Here is a 24,200-nt window from a genome sequence, read left to right as displayed (position 1 = left end):
AATGATGATGGAACAGAGGTCAAGCTTCCAACTTTCCAATTTCCAGGGACGGGTGTTGGCTATCTCATTAAGAGGAACAAGATAGCTGAGCAAAAAGTGAAGCACACATGGGTGACAGTAAACTTCTAAACTGGACTGTGATGATGACTGCATAGTTCTGTAAACTTAGTAAAAACCATTGAATTGTACACTTAAAATGGGTGAGTTTTATGGTATATAAATTATACCTCAATCATGCTGTTAAAAAAAAAATGTAGGGTAAGCAGGTGAGTAATTAAGGGAAATCAGCAGAGGCTAGAAATGAGAAAACAGAAATTCAGAGAGGTAAGCAAGCACTGAAAACTGTTTATGAAGGGGAGTATGTGTGCCATTCTGCGGTCAGAACTTGGGTTTTTAATGGGTCTCATAAGGTAGATACCTTAGATGAGAGAATCTGCGCAGAGCTGGGACAGCCAAAAGGCAACATCCTAAGTGAACGAGTGAATTAAGAGAAAAGTCAACAAGAAGAGCAAAACAGTAGGATACTTGCCAGTATAAGCCCTAATCATTCCCTCAAGGAGGAGGAAAAAAAAGGTCTCTCCTGTAAATTCTAACCAAAGGCTGGCCCTCCTCAGGGGTTTAGGTATAGAAATTATATTATTTATCTGGCCCCCCAAAACTTTTAGGTTTAGGAGGTCATGTATTAGTAGTATCCGTAAGCAACTGGCAGAAGTAAATATAAATGGAAATTTTCTCTGGTGGAAAGTAATCTAAACCCAGGCCTCAAAGAATTCCCAAATACGAAATACCAGGAATGTGAACCCACAATAAAAAATATAGGAAGTACACAAGGAAATAAGGCATCTTGAGCAAAAGGAAGCAAAAGAACTGTGTAATCAGATCCATAACTTGCAGATACTTAAATGATCAAAAGTGGAGTATTAAGAAATATGTTTTTTTACATTAACAGAGATAACACAAAGTATAGAAAAGGAAAAACACACTCAAAAATAACTAGGCAGATTTGAGAAGGATCAAAATAGAACTTCAAGAGAAAAGTAATAATGTCTACCATTTCTAGAAATTTAAAATAATATCAACTAGACACTGCTGAAAAGAGAATTACTAACGTGGAAAGTCAAACTGAAGAAATTATTCAGGAAAACCAAGACATTTTCATGACATGGGAACCATAAAAGGAATTAAGAGACATGAAAGATAAACTGAGGTCTATTATTCAACTATGAGGATTTCAGAAGGGAAGACAGGGAGAATGCAAAAGAGGCAATACTGCAAGAGGTAACGGCTGAAATTTTTCAGCGTGGATGAAACAATTTTCAGATCTGGGAAGATAAATTCTAAGCAGAGTAAATAAAAGGAAATCTACACCCTGACACACTGAAGTGAAGCTTTAGAACAAAAGTGATTTTAAAAACAGCCAGAAAGTGAATACAAATTATCTACAAAGAAAGCTCAGTGAGATTGACTGCTGATTTCTCAACAGCAACAATGGAAGCCAGAGACAGGGTAATAATATTTTCAAATCCCTGAAGGGAGATAGTGGAGGGAATCATCCTAGGACTATACATCCAATAAAATTATTTTTTCAAGAATTAAGCCAAAATAAAGACACTAAGACAAAACAAAAACAAAACCAATCTCAGAGCATTTCCTCCAGACAGATCTTTCCTGCCCCAACTAAAGGTGTTTAATAAAGATGCTTTAGGAAAAAAGGAAGCAATCCCAGAAGGAAGGTTTAATATGCAAGAAGAAATGGGAAGCAATGAAAATATGGTATCAGGTAAATTTTATGCAAAAGTTGAAATAAGTGAATAAAGCAATACCAACAATGTCTAACTCATGGGGCTAAAAATTAAGAGAACCAAACTACTGGACAACAATAACATCTAAGTTAGAGAATAACTAAAGTCAAAGGATTTTAAGATTCTCATACTGTTTCAGAAGGAGGAAAAGATACTACTTACCCTCAACCTCTGAATTTAAACATGCATGCTTAAAATATCCAGAGTTGCTAGTAATAAAATGGAGTGTATGATTTCCAAATGAGAAGAGGGGGGAAAAAATAGAAGGAAGTGGGAGGACTCAATCAGTCCAAAAGAGGGAAGGAGAGTTAGAAATAGAGGAGGAGGGATGGAAGCAGGGTTAAGAAGGGGAAAGAGAGAACAAAAATGCAATGGTAAGAATGAATCCACATGTCATAATGATAATAAATGTGTGTGTACAAAACTCCCTAATTAACAGGAAAAAACCCGCTGCTAACCTGAATAACAATAACTAAACATATGCTCTTTACAGGACACGTTTAAAACACAAAGAAACAGGAAGGTTGAACATTATTTCAAAAAAGAAAGAAAGCTACACTGGGATGATCAGGAGGAAGCACTGGACTCACAGACTCATAGCCCTCCATTCTCCTAATATTGTTACTGGGAGACAGAAGGCCACATGGTGGGTTAGCTCCTCAAAACAGCTCTTTGGAACTCAATTCAGTGTCAACTGAATATTATGACCTTGCTATTTTAGAGGGAATTTACAAGAAAAAAAAATCATGTGGACTCTGTCACTACATTTATTACTAAAATGTTGAGGACCCTATGTGTTAAATCATTCACTGCCCCTTATGTAAAAGTCCCAAGTAAGGATTTTTTTTTTTAACATTTTACGATAGGCTCATTTCCCATGAAAAAATGGGCATACTTCTTCCATTCTAAAGACAAGAATACAGAACTGATTGTGTGTCTTCCTTTCCTCCATGCTACCAGGAAGTGCAGTAACACAACCAAACTCAAGCATGGCAATTATAGCTCGTAATTGTGTATTATTTCTCTCCTACGTCCTGACTTTCTACATCTACCTTATTTTCTCTTACATGTTTTTGTTCAAAATAAGCCATGCCAAATCTAATTTTAGGGATATAAGTATCTCTAGTAACAGGATTAGAAATTGTGAATTTACTAAAACATCATAAACTATTTTAAACAGCTTGGCTATTTGATATTTTTAAAAAGGCTTTCATGTGTAGATAACCACCCAGGTGATATTGTCATCATTTCCATTTACATGTTATTATACGGATCACTTAAAAAGTTCCCTATTTCTGTCTAATCTCCTGAATAATCTGTCAATAAGGCTAGGAAGGGTGCCTGTCTAAACACTAGTCCATCAGCTCTACTGGTGAGGCAATAGGAGGGCCTACACTCTTTTCTGAAGCAGGGCCAGAGGTGGGCAGAGTGCTTCCTTAATTGTTCCTGCCAACACTCCAAGAGAAAAGAATCTCAATGCTCCTTGAGAACAAGATACATCCATTGCCTTCACCTGACCATCCCAAAATTTGACGAGGTGGTTCAGTTCAGCCAAAAAAGCTTGGTGTTAAGGTGTTAAAATAGTACAGGCAAGACACTTTGGTCTTACACAACCCCATGCATGTGAAATTACACACCCTTGAAAATGTGAGAAAACCAAGCTCAATATGCTCAGGAAATTCTTCTTGATTCCGAGGTCAGCATTCTTCCCTAAGAATACCCAACTGCTTCCATGCAAACATCCTACTGTCCTGGAAAACTGAAGCTTCATATGGTTTGCCATTTGCAAGAATTTCAGCCTATAGTATTGTACAGAGGTACTGAGAAAATATCCAAGATGTCACAGGCAGTTTAATTCAAATGCCCCTTACAGAGGTTTCTTCAAGGTCACTTTACTGCGTATTATAAGCACAACACAGAATAAAAGTTATAATGAAGATCACTCAATTTGCAGTTAAAATACACATTTCAAGCCAATAAAGCCACACCCTATGAAATCCTAGATAATGGGAAATACTTGGTCCTGGGGTGGTGGTGGTGGGGGGGGCATAGCAAGTAATGATAATCCAGCTCAAAATCATACCAGTTACATTTACTTTTTGGTTCTTAATTCACAAGGCAATGAACAAAACACTATCTTATTGTACAGTGTCTCGGGCTGAGGGGAAAGGGATATTAAATGATAGACAGTTTTTACAGGCAAGATTTCATGAATTGTATTTTTCCTATTTCACTCTCAATTCATGAAATTGAAAAGGAACCAGAAGACAGCAAAATTAAAAAGGGAAAACTGATGCTCTTTAGCTATTAAGCTGCTCACAGCAAAGGAGGTAGGCAAAGAATGAAGCAATTAAAAAGGACACATGGGTGCTGCATTATTGACAAAAATGTTAATATTTCTGACAGAAAATAAATTTTCACCTCAATACACTAAAGTGACAAGCAACATAAAGAAATCATTAACTTGATATGGGAGAAAGAGTCAAGTACAAAAGGTGTTACTGTTACCCTGAAGCATGGCCACGCCCTTTCATAAACATGAAAGAACAGCCCTCAGTGCTATATTCCAGAACAGAAGAAAACGGTGAACAGAAGGGTCACCAGCTCATCAACACTGACCCTCAGCTCCTGCTCCCCTACTCACTGGCCTTGAGACGCACAACCTCTATGTACCCTTCACATAAGAAAAGGGGATTCAATACCATGTGGGGAGGTAATAGATCCCACTGACAACTGTAGTGTGAGGCAGTCAGAGGTCCTAGTCAGACCCTGAGAAAATAAGAGCAGCCACACAGCAAACACTCTGTTATTTGCTTTCCCAAGTACAATCACAGTCATTTAATAAGGACCCACTAGGCAGCAGGCACCACACAGCCTTCCAAACACTATGCCCACACAGAGGGGCTGGAGGAATTCACTTCTGCTCATAAAACCTCACGAGTCAGTATGTGGTTTTTATTCTTCAGGCTAATCTTGTATTTCCATAATGTGGTATACAGAGAAGCTACCGTAATATTCCCATTTCTCTGTGGATGCTATCCCTAATACTACTCAGAAACTATTAATACATTTGAAGCAACTTTACATGACAACCCAAATTATAGCATAACCTTTTTACACTATTTTATTTGGCCGGGGTGGGCAGGGACAGAGATCAAGACAAAAGTTAAGGAATTTGTAACTGGCTGAACGGCTAACTATATACAAAGAATCGTACAATCAACACAATGATTTCTAGTGGCAAGCTGAAAGAAAGTTTCTATTCTATGGGTTGTCTTAGTATTTTATAAACATACTGGAGAAAAGGAGAAAAGATATGCTTATTTTTTAAAAAAGGAAGAAATGATACAAGTTTGGAAGGGGCTGTCAATAATATGAAGAGCAATGCCAGCAATAGTCCTGACAGGACAGAACACTAGACTGAATCTAAGAAGTTTATACTGGATGAGTGTCAAAACAGAGAGAGCCAAACAACCAACCGCACCCACACAGACCAGGATGGAGAAGATGGAGTTGAGCAGCAGCACCTCTGGAAGCAAAATCCTGGAGCTGACTAACTGTGAGGTCATTGCCCAAAAGCCAGCGGAAGCTTTGGCTGCTCTACCTCCATCCGCCCGCTCTTGCAGCAGGTGTTCAATAAGGACTGGCACTTAAGTGGCAAGCATTCAGAGAAGAGGCAGAATGAAGAGAGCCTCTCAAAGGCCTGAGGAAATCACCTAGACTAGTGCTGTCCAACAGGAATACAATGTGAGCCACATTAAGAGGTGAGATTAGAAAAAATAATATTTAATCTCAAGATAATATATTTCAACATGTAATCAATAAAAAAGATAATGAAATCTTTTACATTCTTTTTCCATGCCACATCTTTGAAATCAGGTGTCTATTTTCACTTATAGCTCCTCTCAATTCATTTGTGTGCAGCAGTAAAAAGATGGACAGGGAGTGTTCCAGAGAAGGAGACTGTGGCCCCCCATTCCTAACAACCAGAGAAATCCACCAGTGGAAGGTGCCGCCTCTGGAAGGAGGGAGTTTCCCACTACAGAATGAGTCTAAGAAAGGGTAAGTGTCAATACAAGGATACTAAACAGAAGGGGATTTATACACCAGAGGGAGAATCAATGATTCTATGAGAAAGAACCATTCACTTAGGAGAGAAGAGATGGACTCAATCAGAAAACTGGGCTCCTAACGGGCGAACCTCCAGGGAAAAGTAAAACCAAAACAATGCAAGGAACACCAGATAAAACAAGTGGTAAATCACTGGGTAAATGGCCACAAACAGGATCTACATAAAGCTGCAGGAAACAAACCTGCCCTGTCTTACCTCTTCCATGTGGTGTTTATGGCTGGGTAGCAAGCTATCCAAAAACCATGCACTCCACATTCCTTCAAGATGGGGAGGTGTTGTATAATAAAAAAAAATGTCTGGTTCTTAGCACTGGATTCCTGGGAGGAAACTTCTAAATCCTTGAGAGATTTCAAGAGTGACAGGAGTGTCTTTCTTATTCATCATTTATGCTAACGAGGTAACTCCAGCTGAGCCCCTATATATGTTAGACTAGTGAGATGACTGAGGATGGGTAGGCCACCATGCCAACCATGTGATTAGAGGATGGGGGCTTTCAGGAAAAACCAAGGTCCACGGAAGGAAGGGATTCTATCAATCATACCTACATAATGAAATCTCAGTAAAAACTCTGGTTGCTGAAACTCAGTGGAGCTTCCTGGCTGAACCATCAATGTGCCAGGAGGTGACATACCCTGATCCACGGGGAGAGGACAGGAAACTCTGTCTTTGAGACCTTCCCACACTTTACCCTATGTGTCTCTTCATTTGGATGGACCTGATTTGTATCCTTTACAATAAAATGCAGTCATAAGGATAGCACTCTCCTGAACTCTATGAGTTGTCCTGTCAAATTAATGAACCTTAAGTGGGCCATGGAAACCCTCCAAATTTGTAGCTAGTTGATCAGAAGAGCAGGTGGACTGGGGACCCTCAAACTTGCAGCTGGCATTTGAAATGAGGGCAGTCTTGTGAAGAAGTGATGAGAGGTCATGGGAACCCTTGAATTTATAGACAGCTGGGTCAGAAGTACAGGTGGACTGGGGACTCCCCTAACTTGCGGTTGGCATCTATAGTGAGGACAATCTTACTGGGAATTACGCCCTTTACCTGTGGAGTCTGTGCTAATTGCAAGTGGTTAGTGATAGAATTGTATTTCAATATTTTAGGAGGACAAACATATCTGGCAGAATTCTCAGTGGCTGCAGAATCTGAGTCCTTCCTTTCCTGCCAGAGGTCTATCACCACCAGCCCTTCCCAACTTTCACATAGCACCCTTACTCCCCCTAAACCCCAGGAAAAATGCCAAATGGCCCCTAAAACCAAAGTTGGCCTGCAGACATTTACTCCACTTAAGAGGGGGAACTAATAAAAAGAAAGGAAGATGTCAGGAGATTAACAAAATAATCACAATAAAGTATTTTACCTTTGCTTTAAACAAGTCTCTCACTAATTCAGTGTTTCATTATAATACAAAAGTACTAGTGTGGGGAGGAGAAGGCTTGTCACTGAAGAATGAAGCTCTGCCTTGAATCAGGAATTTGAGGCTTCTATAACAAACACTTTAAAAATTCACTTCCTTTCCAAGCATACATGCAATTATATACCCTAGGATCTCTATTACCATAAATGTAATTTAAATGTTTGCAGAATGATACTACAAGGCCTTTGGTTATGCATCAAGCAATGAAAAGCCATGTGTCATTTAATACACATATATTATGTGTGTGGGACGATGGGGGTGGAGGGCATGGAGAGCGGAGAGAGGGGAGAAAGGAGTCAGAAGTCAGTTGTGACAGGGAATATCAAAATTAAACATTAAGGGGCCCTCGGTTAGTTCAGAATGAAATAAGAAGTATAAGCATGGACAAAGTTCCTGGAGCAGGTCTCCAAACCCACCAGGTCCATCTAGTGCTTCTTACTGGCCATAAGGCTGTCCACTACGCCAGTAAGCTTGAGTGGCACAGCCCTCATTGTGGGAGGAATGCAAGTTACTTAACCTCTCTAAGCCTGTTTCCTTACCTGAGAATGTGGAAAGTACATTGTATTTGCATATACATGGTACACAGCAGGTGCTCAACAAGTGTCAGTTCTGTTGGATGGAGAGGTTGAGGACTGTACAGCAGGTCCTTATAAAGGGCCCTCCAGCTGTAGAACAGAAAAGGGCTGCCCTGTGAGGTTCAGCCTGCCATACTCTTTCAGATGCCCTTTCCAATGCCTTTGCCATTACTGTTACCTGTTACCCAAGGCCATGGGCTGGCAGTGTCCTTGCTTCCTGCCTCACAGGCACGCTTTCTAAGATGTAGGCTACTTACAGGAGGTTGGCTTCCTGAAGACAATCTTTGTGAAGACAATCTTTGTACATTTGGAGGTTATACCTCATGCAGTCATATGACTACTGTGAAAAGATTATGCTTAATGGAGACACAAAATGCAAGTCTTCTAACCAAATGCCAGAATCAGTAACTTGAATAGCAGACTGACCTACGTATTTTGCACATAATTAATTCAGGTGAGAATAACGATTAATGTTCAAAGAAAACTAGATTTAAAATTAGTAACACATTTAATGTGATAACTGATGTTTTCCTTAGAATATTTTTATGGTACTAACCTGGCCTAATGTCACTATAAATCCGAACGTACAAGAAACACATTTTACATAAAAGGCCCATTTTCTGTTCTTACATAATGACCAACTTACCAAATGGTCTATGGAATATCTCTTCCAAATATTAGATGTTTTACATTAGGGTTACAAAATTAAATAAGTTGGGTATATGCTTACAGTGTGTCAAATTTTTGAAATAAAGTAATAATGAAATCAATTAAACAGTAACATAATTTCAGTAATCAAAAGGTAGGAGGCAAGCCTAACTTATCTGGAAATTAAATAGCAACTCATTCTTTCTTCTTATAGCCAAAAAAACCAACCACTAACATACAGATATCTACTGTTCAAACATATCTAATTAGCAGCACATTAGGGCTCAGTTTCTTCAATTTTTTTTTGGCTATGCCAAGTGACCTGGCTTGTGGGACCTTAGTTCCCCAACCAGGGATTGAACTCACGCCCTCGGCAATGGAAGCGCAGAGTCTTAACCACTGGACCACCTGGGAATTCCCAATTTCTACAATTTTAAAACAAGATGATGGAGCTGAGTCTGTGTCTCAGGCAAAGGGTTAAGCACTTGACATACATCATCTCTTTGAGATATCAAAATAATCCCTAGATAGGCATCATTAGTATCTTCATTTTATAGTAAGAAATGGGAATTCAGAGGGGTTCAGTAATTTGCCAGGATGCAAGCCCAGGCAGTATGACTCCTAAGCTCCAGCTTCTAGCCACTACTTTCTACAGTGTCTTCTGAGTTTAAGCATGTCATGATCTATTTTATTTGCATTAACACCAAGTGGAGATGTTAAGTTTCCCGGATAAAGACTACCTATATTTAATTATGTATGTAATTAATGTAAACTGACCAAAATGGTAGTTTTGGATAGACGTTAATAATGAAAGACTTTCATCTTACACATACTGTACATTAGATGAGCCCCTAAATTTTTCCTCTGATTAAATACTGTGGTTAAAAATCACCACAGTCTACCAAGTTACACATAATTAATAAAACTGCTAATACACTTACCTCAATTAATTTGTTGGCATGTTCACGGAAAACTTGGGCATATTCTTTAACTTCTTTCTCATTTCCATTCTTTGCAGCTTCAATCAATACTAAAAGTGGAACGTTGGTTTCCAGAAATGAATCTGAAACATGGTCCATGACAGCTTTGCGGAGCTAATAATTAAATTGTAAAAATTTGATTTTATTTCTACCAAGAAGCTAGATTGCTTTTTTTTCTCTTGCACTTTTAAATCTAATGGAAGCTCATGACAGTTTGGCTGCACTTATATGAGGACCCCTCATGTAAGCCATGCAGTTATATAATCTGCAACACAGGAAACACAATTGTGGAGATAACAGCTTATACTACAGTTACAGCATTTCAGCAACAGAATCTCAGTTTTCAAAATAAAATCCTTTTTTTCTTGGGAATTACAAAACTAAAGCTTGTATCTTAAAGGAATAATAAAAAACTGAACAGAAAACAGCTCTAGATTGAATTGGCACATAGCCTTGAAATATATATATAATTAGCCTAATTGGCTAAATAAAACTGAGAAGGGAGAAAAAAAGCACTTTCTGGTTTATCTGAACAGGGTGAGCACTCTACGAACCTTAAAATTGAAAGGTTATCTTTATAACCATTTGTGATACTACTTTACCAAAAGGAAGACGTATAGATACATTCCATCTTTAATTCTGCTTTATATCAGACATGAACAATAAAATGTTTCTCCACTAAGTCAGGAGATTGTTTGTATTACTATTACAACTTCTTTTTAAGTCTTAATACATTGTTTTACAAATTCAATCCAACTTTTTCATAAAGACTAAAACTCAATTTAATTCCAAAATGTTAATGGGATTATTTAACATTAAATGAAGAGAAAGACCTTCTGTACTTACTAACTCAGAAAACTGATGGTCCCAAGTACCTCTACAACCACTATATTTATACTAGAAACACATTTCCATCAAGGATCAAAATCAGAATGGGACAAGTCAAATAAATAACTTCAATTTCTGTCTCTATTGTTTGTACGTTAACATCACAAGATCCTGCAGGGTATTTTCACAGATCCCCAAGTCATTTTAAATTGATTTTCTTACCTGAACATCCTTTTCACACTAGAGCTAATTTATTCAGTCCATTCCAGTGGGACTGTATTATTCCAGGTCCCCAAGAGATTTTATTAGCCATTTAGAAGCTTATTAGCAAAAAACAAATAGAGATAGTCAGTTTTCTATGAAAATTCATCCATTAACTCAAGAAAGAATATGTGCCCAGTATTTGTTGGGATTTTAACCAAAACAACTAAAGTGAGAACTTGGGAAAGCAATCAACACTTCTTCCAGCTTACCTGCCTACGCAAGTCCCTGGTCTTCTTGGTCATTTTATCTATTGCAGAATTGAGTGCATCACTTCTTTCTTTACGTCCAGCCTGGAAAACAAGGAAAGAGATGCACATTGCAGTAATTTACAAGGAAATGTAATGAGAGTCAATAACTAAGTTCAGATCAAGATAGAAAAATCAATTTTTTAGCCCCAAGTTGGGACATACAGGTGGTTGGGGAGAGCACCATGTGGCTTTGTTCATAAAAAGCTTATTTTACAACTCTTAGGGGCTCCATATTATTTCAGGATGGAAATTGAGGGGGTTCTGCCAAAATAAGAGAAGCCAAGAGGTGAGACTTTTGCTTAAAGTTCTGCTTGAAAAATTAAATTTATATTTTAATTCAAGGTTCAGCATACAACTGTTGGTGGGAATGTAAACTGATACAGCCACTATGGAGAACGGTACGGAGGTTCCTTAAAAAACTAAAAACAGAACTACCATATGACCCAGCAATCCCACTACTGGGTATATACCCTTAGAAAACCATAATTCAAAAAGAGTCATGTACCACAATGTTCACTGCAGCTCCGTTTACAATAGCCAGGACATGGAAGCAACCTAAGTGTCCATCAACAGATGAATGGATAAAGAAGATGTGGCACATATATACAATGGAATATTACTCAGCCATAAAAAGAAACGAAATTGAGTTATTTGTAGTGAGGTGGATGGACCTAGAGTCTTGTCATACAGAGTGAAGTAAATCAGAAAGAGAAAAACAAATAGTGTATGCTAACACATATATATGGAATCTAAAGGGAAAAAAAAATGGTGATGAAGAACCTATGGGCAGGACAGGAATAAAGTAGCAGATGTAGAGAATGGACTTGAGGATATGGGGAGGGGGAAGGGTAAGCTGGGACGAAGTGAGAGAGTGGCATGGACATATATACACTGCCAAATGTAAAACAGATAGCTAGTGGGAAGCAGCCACATAGCACAGGGAGACCAGCTCGGTGGCTGTGTGACCACCTAGAGGGGTGGGAGGGAGAGGCAAGAGGGAGGAGATACAGGGATGTATGTATATGTATAGCTGATTCACTTTGTTATAAAGCAGAAACTAACACACCATTGTAAAGCAATTATACTCCAATAAAGATGTTAAAAAATATTAAAATTTTTAATAGTGTTAGCTTTATGATGGATAGGAGTTAATAACGTATTTTTATATAGCTCAAATAAGAATGCTTTGTCAGATTACTTCAGTTAACAGTGTATATTATACAGGTCAAATAAGTATGCTTTGTAAGATTACTTAAAATTCTAGGCTAAGCTTAACGCAATTGTATTGCACAGAAAAGAACCTATCAGCCACTCTGAGAGAGGTATGTAAATCAGCATTTGTTCAGAGGTCAGGGGGTTGAGTGGACATTTGCACTGGGGAACATTCTAAGCAGAATCAAAATGGATGGTAGTTGAAAGAAAAGGGACAAAGGTAGTTATCCCAGGTAGAGATAGCTAGCCATGTGCTTAGAAATACCTAGTAAGACATCAGCTAGGTTAAACGACGAAATATATTAAAAGTTTTTCCTTACAAAATGCCCTGTCAACAAATGTGGCTCTTTCTGTAAAACATATAGTAATTACAAAAGAGATATGAATGGACAAAGGAATTTAACCCAGTGTTTCTCTACCCATGGTCGCCCTCAAGACATTCTGGTATGGATATGCCATCAGTACATAAGTCAGCATAGTAGATAAATAGCCGGGGATGGGGAGATGTGGTTACATGCTTTCTGAGTGCCTCTTAATGTACATTTGTTACTCAATCTCTCTCTTATCCCCCATCTGTTAAATGGAGACAATGACACTTGTCCCTCTGCCTCCATCTCTGGGCTATTAGAAGAAAAGAGAAGGAATATTGATGGATACAGGTTATTTAGCAGAAGACAGAAAGGAGACAAAAAAGGACTTAAAATTGAAAGTTGAAATATAACTGACACATTGATATGGTCCCTGTCAAATCTGGTCAGGGTCATATCCCTTACCTTTTCCTCCAACTGTACTGTCAGTAAAGTTAAGTAATCCACTAATATTAATGGGTTTAAGGGAAAAAAAACAAAGAGTCTCAACAAAAACAGAAAATATGAGCATTTCTGCCTGTAGGAATAAACGGTGATTTATTCATGGCCATCAGTCAGAAGAGAACTTGACAAGTATAATTAGTTACTGACAATCTCAAAGATCAAAACACCAGGATCTAAGGCAAAGGTGGCTAAAACAAAAATCAAACTGACCTCATAATTAATGCTTAAATCAGGAAAGTCTCAGTACATTTCTTAGATACTCAAGCACTCACTTTGAAGTAAACCTAGTAAAATTTGTCATTGTACCTAGCTACATTTTTGGGGGTGTTTCTAATAGATCATTTACTCCAGAAAACAACTGTTATCTGAAATCCAAAGGTTGGGCTCAATAACCTCATGAGAGCCTAATTCCCTGCAACGTCCTCAATTTGGGTAGAAGACTTTATAATACTTAGAAAGTTAAATAAAAGCAAATCCTTAAACTTGACTTTTTTTTTTTGCGGTACGCGGGCCTCTCACTGCCGCAGCCTCTCCCGCCGTGGAGCACAGGCTCTGGACGCGCAGGCCCAGCGGCCATGGCCCATGGGCCCAGCCGCTCCGTGGCACGTGGGATCCTCCCGGACCGGGGCACGAACCCGTGTCCCCTGCATCGGCAGGCGGACTCCCAACCACTGCGCCACCAGGGAAGCCCTAAACTTGACTTTTGAGGGAATTACACTCATATGGCAAAATTCACACAACATGAATCTGTTAATTCTTTGTCAGACTACCTTAAAAATCAATTTGTCTTTCTTGTTACTTTAGGAAATAGAGGCTTATGCCTCATTAATCAGTAGGGAGCAGTTCAGAAGCAGTTACTTACTCAGTTTTTAGGTTTATACTAGACCAACTTTTTTTTTTTTTTTGGGCCTCTCACTGCTGTGGCCTCTCCCGTTGCGGAGCACAGGCTCCGGACGCGCAGGCTCAGCGGCCATGGCTCACGGGCCCAGCCGCTCCACGGCACGTGTGATCCTCCCGGACCGGGGCACGAACCCGTGTCCCCTGCGTCGGCAGGCGTACTCTCAACCACTGCGCCACCAGGGAAGCCCCAGACCACCTTTTAAATCAAAGCATCCCTTAAAAAAAAAGAAAAAAAAACCCAGTCCAAGTAGCAAGTTTACAGTTCCAATAATTTAAAATATAATAGGGGTGAGTACACACACTTACAAACTTAATAATGAGCTTGATGAAAGTAGAAGGCTTGCTGATCTGTAAAACAAGATCTTACTTCTCTTTGAGATTAAGGCTGTTATGATTTTGTATTTCTAGTTTTAGCTAGGCCAAAGTAAATTTGCCCAATGAATCTTTAAAATAAGTGACTCTCGGTTTACACCTAATTGAGAGACTCTATTCCACTAAGCAGAGAGACCACCTAGACTCACTCAATGTTGATATGTATGCCCCTGCTACACAGTGAAAAAAGAGCTTTCTAAGAAAAAGATATGGTATGTTTGGGGTTTCAACATAAAGCTTCTCCTCAACAAGTAAATATCAGCTGAGTTGAGGAGAGGCAAAGGTTATTAGCTGGGACTGCCTCTAAGCAACACAGTTTTGGCTGAGACAGTGAAAGGGCTTTTTAAAACCAATCTTTAAGAGAAGCATGAAGAAGCCATTCCACCTTCCTCCTGCGTGGACAGACTTCTATCTATTTAGACAATCTTTACTGAGCACTCTACATCCACTGGAGTAGGCAGGATTAGCCATATCCTTCTCTCAGAGGGTTTCTAATCTGAGCTAAAATAATTCAGAGCAACCCCTAATTCAGCAAGACCCTGTATTGTGATGGGCTTGACAGGAGTTTGGAATGACATAACAGTGGGTCAGAGCAGTAAGTAAAAGTCATACAGGAAATTACATTTAAGTTTGTAATTGATTTCTTTCTTTCTTTTTTTAAAGTATTAAGAACTAGAATTTCCTGGAGGATTTTACCCATTTTGGTGGTGACCTCTGGGAGAACAAACTTTTTTTTTTCCTTCCAATGAGAAGGAAAAGATTCTCTGCCATTCATTAAAATTTAGTATATACAGCAAAGACCATAAAACCTTTAAAAAACAAATGACTAACTGGAAGAAATCTTTGTAAAATATTTCACAAACAAAATTAATTTCTTTAATAACAATGAGAAGCCCACGCACCACAACAAAGAGTAGCCCCTGCTCATCACAATTAGGGAAAGCCTGTGTGCAGCAACGAAGACCTAACACAGCCAAAAATAAATTTTTAAAAATTAAATCTTTAGGGCTTCCCTGGTGGCACAGTGGTTGAGAGTCTGCCTGACGATGCAGGGGACACAGGTCCGTGCCCTGGTCCGGGAAGATCCCACATGCCGCGGAGCTGGGCCCGTGAGCCGTGGCCGCTGAGCCTGCATGTCCGGAGCCTGTGCTCCGCAACGGGAGAGGCCACAACAGTGAGAGGCCCATGTACCGCAAAAAAAAAAAAGATCTTTGTGGTCTAAATGTACCTCTGCTCAAACTTCTATGGAAAATCTTCCCTTACCTAAGGTGCATCACTCCAAAATTTACTGAATTTTCTAGCCCTGGGCACAGAACACAATGCTAGCACAAAAGAATTAGGCTGTCACATGATCCTAGTTCTGCCACCCCACCAATACCAACAATTGCCAAAAAGCACATGCCTCCAAAACCAAACTTTGTAAGTCACAGCACCAAAAGGGACACAGCTCATCATCATTGGTGTAACCATCACTCCTTCCTACTCCTTTCTCGGTCATGTTTAATAAAGATAACAGAAGAACTTAAAAATCACAATTATGGAGGGCAAGGACGAGGTCAAAAATAGGGATTCTGTAGGCTTAATGTGGACCAGTCTACTTCTTACAGGGCTTGTGAAAGGAAAGATCCCAGCAATAGAGATACTTATTTACACTCAACAGTGGTCCCCTGTGATTTCACCAAAACTCTAAGAGCCTAGAATTTTAAATATTCTCAGATCCTCTGGCTCTACCTGGGATAATCAACTACTCTTCAAGCCCATCTCTAACATGACAGATTGGTAAGTCCCTCAATCCTTACACATTCTATCTGCCTCTGTCAGATAAGTTCTGGTTCTTGGGAAGATAACAAACAGTTTACTGCCAAACCCCAGTAGCTTTTAAAGAGCAAATCAAAAATTTTAAAGAATAGTCAGACTTCCCTGGTGGCGCAGTGGTTTAAGAATCCGCCTGCCAATGCAGGGGACATGGGTTCAAGCCCTGGTCCGGGAAGATCCCACATGCCGCAGAGCAACTAAGCCCGCGTGCCACAACTAACTGAGTCTGCACTCTAGGCCCGTAAGCCACAACTACTGAGTCCACACGCCACAACTACTGAAGCCCGTGAGCCTAGAGCCCGTGCTCCGCCACAAGAGAAGCCACCACAAGGAGAAGCCCGTGCACTGCAACCAAGAGTAGACCCCGCTTGCCACAGCTAGAGAAAGCCCACGCACAGCAATGAAGACACAACACAGCAAATAAATAAATAAATAAATAAATAGTTTACAAGAACAGTCAATCTTTGTCTCCAAATACACACGTTTGAAAGCAGTGAATAACTCTAGGTTTTATCAGAATATTCTCCCATCCTCTTTCTTTCCTGCCTCCAAAAACAGGCTGGTAAAACCCACTCACTCTAATACAGGTATTGATACAATACAGGCCCAAGTATGTGGCTGCCAACTAAGAACCCTTAAAGGTTCTTAGGAGGGGATATACTCAGACCTACAAATCTTGGATCTCCACCCTAAAAATGTCTATCACTTTCTGATAATCGTAAGGAGATCTCCAAGGAACGATGACCAAGACTGGAAGCAAAAAGGTTTATTTTAACATACTTCTCCAGAGCACCTCTGTGCTTCCCCACCACACCTCTGGGTGCTGGGGTATTAAAATTTTTGGAGTCGGGCATGATTAGTTAAGAAATATTTGACTCTTTAGCATAAAGCAAAATCCAGCTCCCTCTCGACCACAAATTAGAAGATTTCATGTATATACCCATACATCTGCTTCTCCAAGTGGGGAAATATTTGTCCCTAATTAGCAATATATATTCAAAGCAAACTATCATGCAGAGTAATGCAGGTAACTACAACACCTAAGCCCTGCCACATGACTCATTTAATTTGCTTACAACCATTTACAGAGAGGACAAGCGGGCTAGATTTTACTTGTCCTTTGCCTTGTCACGAACAACTAAAACAGTGAAAATTGAAACAGATGATATGGAAAGTACCTTCCAGAGGTTGTACTGCCACTTTAAGTCAAAGGCATATGTATGCAGAATAAAGCTGTTGTAAAATGAAACCAAGAAAAAGTTTAATTCAGAAAGAACATGGGTTTTTTAGTCCTTTTAGCTAAAGAAAGATAAAGATCAAAAAACGATTTAAAAATTCCATCAATAGGAACTATGGTACTTCAACCAATTTTAAGACAAACACCACATCTTTGATTCCACCGTCTAAACCTTTTGAACCCAAAGGGAGGGCAAGTGGGCAAGGTGGGCAAGATGGCTGGTGACCTAGACGGACTGTGCTCTCTGGGTACTGTGATATGGCAGGCATTACTGCCCACTTCTCCAGATGCATCAAAAAATAATTACTCGATTGCACTGGTGCTCTTCTGCGCAATTTTCCTTGCCCACAAATCTGTTATAGCAGTATTGGGATAACGTAATTTAAGGGTTTGCCATTTGTTAGTATAAGAAGTAGGCCAAGCAGACTACAGAGCAGAAAGGAACCAAGAGTTTAAGGGGAAGGAAATGCTCTTCCCTCTAAATTTTCACATACAACTCATTCCTAATCATGGTTGCTCTAATCCAATTGGTTCTAATGCTTTTCTCCACATGGAATTAAAGTTGTTACTTCAGGGGAGAATTTAATCCAGCTCCTCCTGCCTTGCAAAGGTTTTTTTTTTAATCAGAGGGTGGCTGACTTCAATAAGAGCATTTACAGTATCCCAAGGGCTTCTTTTCCTTAAAAAAAAAAAAAAAAAAAAAAATTAACACCCTTGTCCGACTCCCCTTGTTGGAAGTTTTGGGAGCAAGTTCCTATAGAATGGTCACTCTGAAACCTATGGTCACAGACCTGTAAGAATTTGATTAAACCTTACCCACAGAAAAATGCACAAGCAACAAAATTCTACAAGCCAATTATGGACCCAGGTTAAGAACTTCTAGCTTACAAGAGAGAAAGACTATGGAAAGGATCAAGGTCAGTTGCGGGGGTGGCATCCTTGAAATCTAGGACCTCTCCCTCCCTTCCTTAACCAGCAAGCAGGAATACAGTGGGAGTACTAGTTCCTGAGAATAAGGGGTTCCACTCATGGGTAACTTTGGCTTGGGCACGCTATCTTAGAACTGCACTGCCCACAGAGTCTTTCCTTCAGTCTTCTCCTTTCAGAGGTATCAGACATGCCCCACGGTTGTTAGACTCTACCAGACCTAAGTGTATTCCTGCTGTCTTCTCTCTCCCTTTGCACATCCCAGGCATTTTCCTCAATAAAATTCTTATACTTCTAATCCTACCTTGGGGTCTGCTTCTAGGAGGAGCCAAACTACACACCTGCAGCTGCTGCTGTCTCCACAGAGCCCTGAGGAAGGCACCTTGGAGTCTTCCAGTCCTCACTCTATCACCACACTCCAACACAGAAACTAAACCCCTTGAGACAATAACTTCTTACACATGCCCAGTGTGATAAAGCCCCTGGAAGCCAACAGACTGATGATGTTCTGGTTTCACAGACACAATGGGTAGTTTTTAGATTTTTGCCTTCAGGTCTGAGACAAGGCCTACTAAGGATAAGTGCCAATGATATGGGAGAAATGGCCTGGAAAGCCAAATCAGTAATGTCAGATGTATAAAAGGCCTTACCTTTGTCAGGCCTGAAAATATGACCCTGACTCACAGTAGAAATATCTTTTACATTTATACAATAGTAAACATGGAGCTGTACAGTCATAACCAAATTCTGAAAAGTGATACTATTCGACAGGGAGAAGATGGTGTTAGGTCAAGTAAAAACAGCCAAAGCAAAAATCCTATTCCAGAGTATGAGTGACCTTTTGTATTCCCTAGAGAGATTTCAACAACAGTTAGTATAAGACTCAAAGTCAGTTCTTAACTGTGCCAGTAGGCACTACCGAGTGTGCAAATGCTCTATTGTTTGAGGGTCACAATGCCCCAATCCCAGAGCAGTAGAGGCTTTTAGCCGAAGAAGTGGGTGAAATTCTGAGGTAAATACAAGGGACCATGGCAGAATCCAGCCATGCTATACCACTTGTCCTAAATCATTTCTGTTCCGCTGTTAACACTTAGGGCATGCAATATTAAATGACTGTATCAACCTACCCTTTTCTCCTACTAAGACATCCAAAGATCAAATCAGCATTATTTTTCAATTAGCACTGTGATAAAACACTATTATATAAAATAAGACAGAGAAGGAGAATTTTTTTAATTAGCTTTCTCCTGAAATTCTCAAAGAGCAAAATAACCAAATGCTTTGTTTTCCAACCTTTTTTTTTTTGCCCTTTATTCTTGGTTTATGATGTTAAACTCTTAACGACAAAGAAGCAAAGCCCACTTAGCTAGTTTACCAACACATTTGAAGCAAATCATAGTCATACTTCTATGTTAACCAAGCATGACAGCAAGGTGATTGAGTAGCTTTCCAAACTACCAGAGCAGCAGGCACTTGCAGAGGCTGCAGTTAAATCAGCACTTCATAAATCGTGCAGGCTCCTGCCCATTTAGATCTCTCTATGCAGAATCGGCAGTCTAACACTGGCTCTCCCAAGCATTAAAAAATCATCACACTGCTAACCCAACTCACTGTTCAGACGGGTCTTCTTGAATGCAGCCTTTATTACAACCTCACTGCTGCTTCCTACACTGAAGGAATACCATGTTTTTAAGTCAGGAGTTCTTCTTTCTCGCTTCATTATAATCAGGGGTCTTAACAACGACCCCGATACTGTTACAAAGCACACTGCTTTATAACAGTAAAGCTTCTGGAAAACCCAAACAAAAGACACGTCACCCGGTGACGTCAGCCTATATACAGTTCTGTGTGGTCGCAGCACATAAGCAAATCCATTCTTGTGCCATTTCTCGGAAAAGCTTTTCAGTAAATGCACTCATGCTGCTCCAGGGGCTCTTCTCTGCAACAAGCAGCCCATCTGCCATCAACAAGTTAAGACCGAGAGAACTAACGGCTGCAGAAAGGAGAGGCTGAAGCTCTGATTAACCAGCTGAGCAGTTAGAGGAGGACGAAATTAATAACATATTCAAAACTGATTTAGGGGATCAGAGTGGTCACAGAAAATGAAACCAATGCTTTCGAGAGGAATATCCTAAGGAAAAAACAACTCACCCTGGTGGATTCAATTTTACTCGGAAAGCCTGGGACACAGAAAACAGGAAACTGGTCAAAGGCTCCCGCATGTTAGAGCCTTTTACAGACTCACTGCGTTGAGTCTGACAACCGAGACTGAATGCAGGCTCCAATGTGCTCAGAAGAATGGGTAAGTCCATGTATTTATGTGTCTTGTACAGTCAGCAAGGAATCAACGCTTTTAAAATAATAAGCCACTGAATTCACATTTTATGAGGGAGATCACCGTCACATTTTTGGATTTTGAGGTTTAGGTAAAAACATATATTGCTGAGGACAGGATGTGTTTTATCTTCTTTCTTAATGGTTTAAGTTTTGTTCTAGTCATACTAACAAGGTTAGTGTTTCTGCAGCAAATGACGAATAAGTTATATGTAGTTAAATCTTTTGCCATAATGATATGTTGTTGTTGTTGTTTTAATAGCCCATATGCTCTGCTGAAAAATATCCTATCTTCTTGTCTTCCTTAAATTATATTCTGCAGGCTTACATTTCAAGTGGCCATTAGGGGCCCCTATGCTGGCAGCAATATATGCAATGAGTATGGTTTTAAAAATGCTGCCTGCCCTGGGTATGGCATGTCCACCCAAATGCCGCTGTGAGAAGCTGCTCTTCTACTGCGACTCTCAGGGCTTCCACTCAGTGCCAAACACCACAGACAAGGGCTCTCTGGGCCTGTCCCTGAGGCACAATCACATCACAGAGCTTGAAAGGGATCAATTTGCCAGCTTCAGTCAACTTACCTGGCTCCACTTAGACCATAATCAAATATCAACAGTAAAAGAAGATGCTTTTCAAGGACTATATAAACTTAAGGAATTAATCTTAAGTTCCAACAAAATATTTTATTTACCAAACACAACTTTTACCCAACTGATTAACCTGCAAAATTTGGACCTGTCTTTTAATCAGCTGTCATCTCTGCACCCAGAGCTCTTCTATGGCCTCCGGAAGCTACAGACCTTGCATTTTCGGTCCAACTCCCTGCGGACTATCCCAGTACGCCTGTTCTGGGACTGTCGTAGTCTGGAGTTTCTGGATTTGAGCACAAACCGTTTGCGAAGTTTGGCTCGCAATGGATTTGCAGGATTAATCAAACTGAGAGAGCTTCATCTAGAGCACAACCAGCTGACGAAGATTAATTTTGCTCATTTCCTACGGCTAAGCAGTCTGCACACACTCTTCTTACAATGGAACAAAATTAGCAACTTGACATGTGGGATGGAGTGGACCTGGGGCACTTTAGAAAAGCTAGACCTGACTGGAAATGAAATAAAAGCCATCGACCTGACAGTGTTTGAAACGATGCCTAATCTTAAAATACTCCTCATGGATAACAACAAGTTAAACAGCCTTGATTCCAAGATCTTAAACTCCCTGAGATCCCTCACAACCGTTGGCCTCTCTGGCAATCTGTGGGAATGCAGCCCTCGAATATGTGCTTTGGCCTCCTGGCTGGGCAGTTTCCAAGGTCGGTGGGAGCATTCCATCCTATGCCACAGCCCCGACCACACCCAAGGAGAGGATATACTAGATGCAGTCCACGGATTTCAGCTCTGCTGGAATTTATCAACCACTGTCACCGCCATGGCTACAACTTATAAAGATCCAACCACTGAATATACAAAAAGAATAAGCTCATCAAGTTACCATGTGGGAGACAAAGAAATCCCAACTACTGCGGGCATAGCAGTTACTACTGAGGAACACTTTCCCGAACCAGACAATGCCATCTTCACTCAACGGGTAATTACGGGAACAATGGCTTTATTGTTTTCTTTCTTTTTTATTATTTTTATAGTGTTCATCTCCAGGAAGTGCTGCCCTCCCACTTTAAGAAGAATTAGGCAGTGCTCAATGATTCAGAACCACAGGCAGCTCCGATCCCAAACACGACTCCATATGTCAAACATGTCAGACCAAGGACCATATAATGAATATGAACCCACCCATGAAGGACCCTTCATCATCATTAATGGTTATGGACAGTGCAAGTGTCAGCAGCTGCCATACAAAGAATGTGAAGTATAATATCTACCCATCATCAAAAATCACATCAGATAAGTAACCTATTTTACATAGTAGGGGCTAAATACATATCTAATTTTTACCAATGGTGACATTAAGGCTAATTTTTCCAAACCAAGTGGAGACTTAGGTTTCTGACGTGATGAAATATTTTTAATTTTTTTTTAATGAAACCATATTTTCAGTGTTAAATGAAGCGATGCTCACATTAATTTGCACTCTTGTTGGAAAGTCTAAAAATGCTTACTTCAAAATAAGACATTTCATGTATGTAATTATACGCTATCGTGGGTAAACATTTACACTAAGGTCTCCATATGCTATTTTTTTCTACTGAAAACAGTTTGGAAAGAAGCTACTGAGCAGAAAGAGATATGGATCAATACTTGTTTGATCATTGCTCTCTACCCCAAGTACCACAACTTGGCTTGCTGCTTAAAAGGAGACTTAGAAAAGTTCTCTTGTATGATAATTTGGTATTTACTCAAACCTACTATTTACTGCCAGCGTGCGGAGTAGAATTTCACGTATGCTGAAGACTGGTCAATATTAAACACTCTTCTTCCAGAGTTTTTACCTGGGTTAATAGATATTATCAAAGTCCATATCATGAAATCAGAACCCTTTATATAATTCTAATAAGCTGAGGGATTCTTTAATATATTTAAACAATGAATCCAAGTGACTGTGAAAAGGTCTCATTACAATGAAATCAATACTAAATAATTACACTGACTTCATTTCATATCTCTAGTTTGACTTATAATGGACACGTTGATTTTTGTGGCATTTAGATACTTACTTTAAACTAGTGTTAAATTATCACCTTACTAATTAGTTTACTAAATCCTATATATACATTTATATGTGAAAAAAGATTTAGAAATTATTTTGGAGAGAAAAGAGATAAACTGAGTCAATTTAGCAATCCTATGACCACCTGCTCACTCTAGTTTGAATGCACACACACAAATACACTCTCTCTCCCAGTCTCTCTCTTTCTCCCCCTGTCCTCCACCCCCCCCACCTCCATCTCTCCCTCAACTGCCAAGATCAAAGATGCCTTGACAAAGGGGTTTAAACCTCTTTCTTCTGCCTTTTCCTGATCTTCAAGCCTCAAAGAGCCAAATTAAAAATAACTGGCTAGCAACAGGCATAATACTGATTCTTGTTAGAATATATTTTAAAGGAAACTTGAAAAAATCACTTTATAAATATTATATGCTAAATTTTGACCTTTTAATGGATACCTATTCTTACTGTAAGAGCAGGTCCTTCTAAGTGAAGGGAACAACACATATCTGAGGCAAACCTTCTCATGGCAGAACACAATATATGCCTATGCAGCCACACAGTGGTAACTCGAAGGAGGTGAGGGGATGAAAGAGAAAGGCAGCATTTTGAAATATGACTCTTGCTGAAACAGGTTAGCAAAGTTAAAAGGTAGTCAAGCAAATGGGCAACTATACATGATCTGCATCCAACAGGGCAAGGCCCAGGGACCTGCAGCTGGAAAGGGGAGGGGGGGAGGTTCTCTGGTATTAATATAAATGCTCAGTAATTTAAAAATGATAATGATTCCACACTTTTCGTGTAGAAAAGAGCCACAAGTACTTTGTTTCTTCCATTATGATTTCTATGGAGAAACTATGACATATTTAGGATTTAGATGCAAGTTACCAATTGACACTGAATTTTTCCATAAATGAGGTTCCGTGTATGTAGTAGCAAAAACCGTGAAATTAGACTACTGACTTGATTTTAGGAGAATGAGCATTTTTACAACTGACATTTGCTGATGAGAAAAAAGGCATAAATTCTTAGAGAA

The 24,200-nt window shown here is 39.7% G+C and overlaps 2 protein-coding genes across 6 annotated transcripts in view; one reads left to right on the top strand and one right to left on the bottom strand.

Annotated features, from left to right (window-relative positions):
- The window catches only part of CTNNA1 (catenin alpha 1), a 179,346-nt gene that overhangs the window by 37,596 nt on the left and 117,550 nt on the right, over nucleotides 1–24,200 (bottom strand). For all 4 annotated transcript variants that reach the window (XM_007461428.1, XM_007461426.1, XM_007461427.1 and 1 more), the window contains 2 exons: nucleotides 10,859–10,939; nucleotides 9,519–9,671 (listed from right to left, as the gene is read on the bottom strand). In XM_007461428.1, the coding sequence (XP_007461490.1) occupies nucleotides 9,519–9,671; nucleotides 10,859–10,939 (234 nt within the window). The remainder of the gene's footprint in view (nucleotides 1–9,518; nucleotides 9,672–10,858; nucleotides 10,940–24,200) is intronic.
- LRRTM2 (leucine rich repeat transmembrane neuronal 2) lies at nucleotides 20,040–23,098 on the top strand. 2 transcript variants are annotated; one of them, XM_007461425.1, is made up of 2 exons: nucleotides 20,040–20,474; nucleotides 21,257–22,763. In XM_007461425.1, exons 1-2 carry the CDS (start codon nucleotides 20,445–20,447, stop codon nucleotides 22,373–22,375), a joined length of 1,149 nt encoding a protein of 382 aa, XP_007461487.1. In that variant the 5' UTR covers nucleotides 20,040–20,444; the 3' UTR covers nucleotides 22,376–22,763. The 2 variants fall into 2 exon arrangements, with proteins under 2 accessions (XP_007461487.1, XP_007461486.1); XM_007461424.1 differs by having other exon boundaries at nucleotides 20,042–20,474; nucleotides 20,829–23,098.

The sequence above is a fragment of the Lipotes vexillifer genome, unplaced genomic scaffold (assembly GCF_000442215.2).
Source record: "Lipotes vexillifer unplaced genomic scaffold, Lipotes_vexillifer_v1.1 scaffold217, whole genome shotgun sequence".
Lineage (NCBI taxonomy): Eukaryota > Metazoa > Chordata > Mammalia > Artiodactyla > Lipotidae > Lipotes > Lipotes vexillifer.
This window is presented reverse-complemented; position numbering and strand designations above follow the sequence as displayed.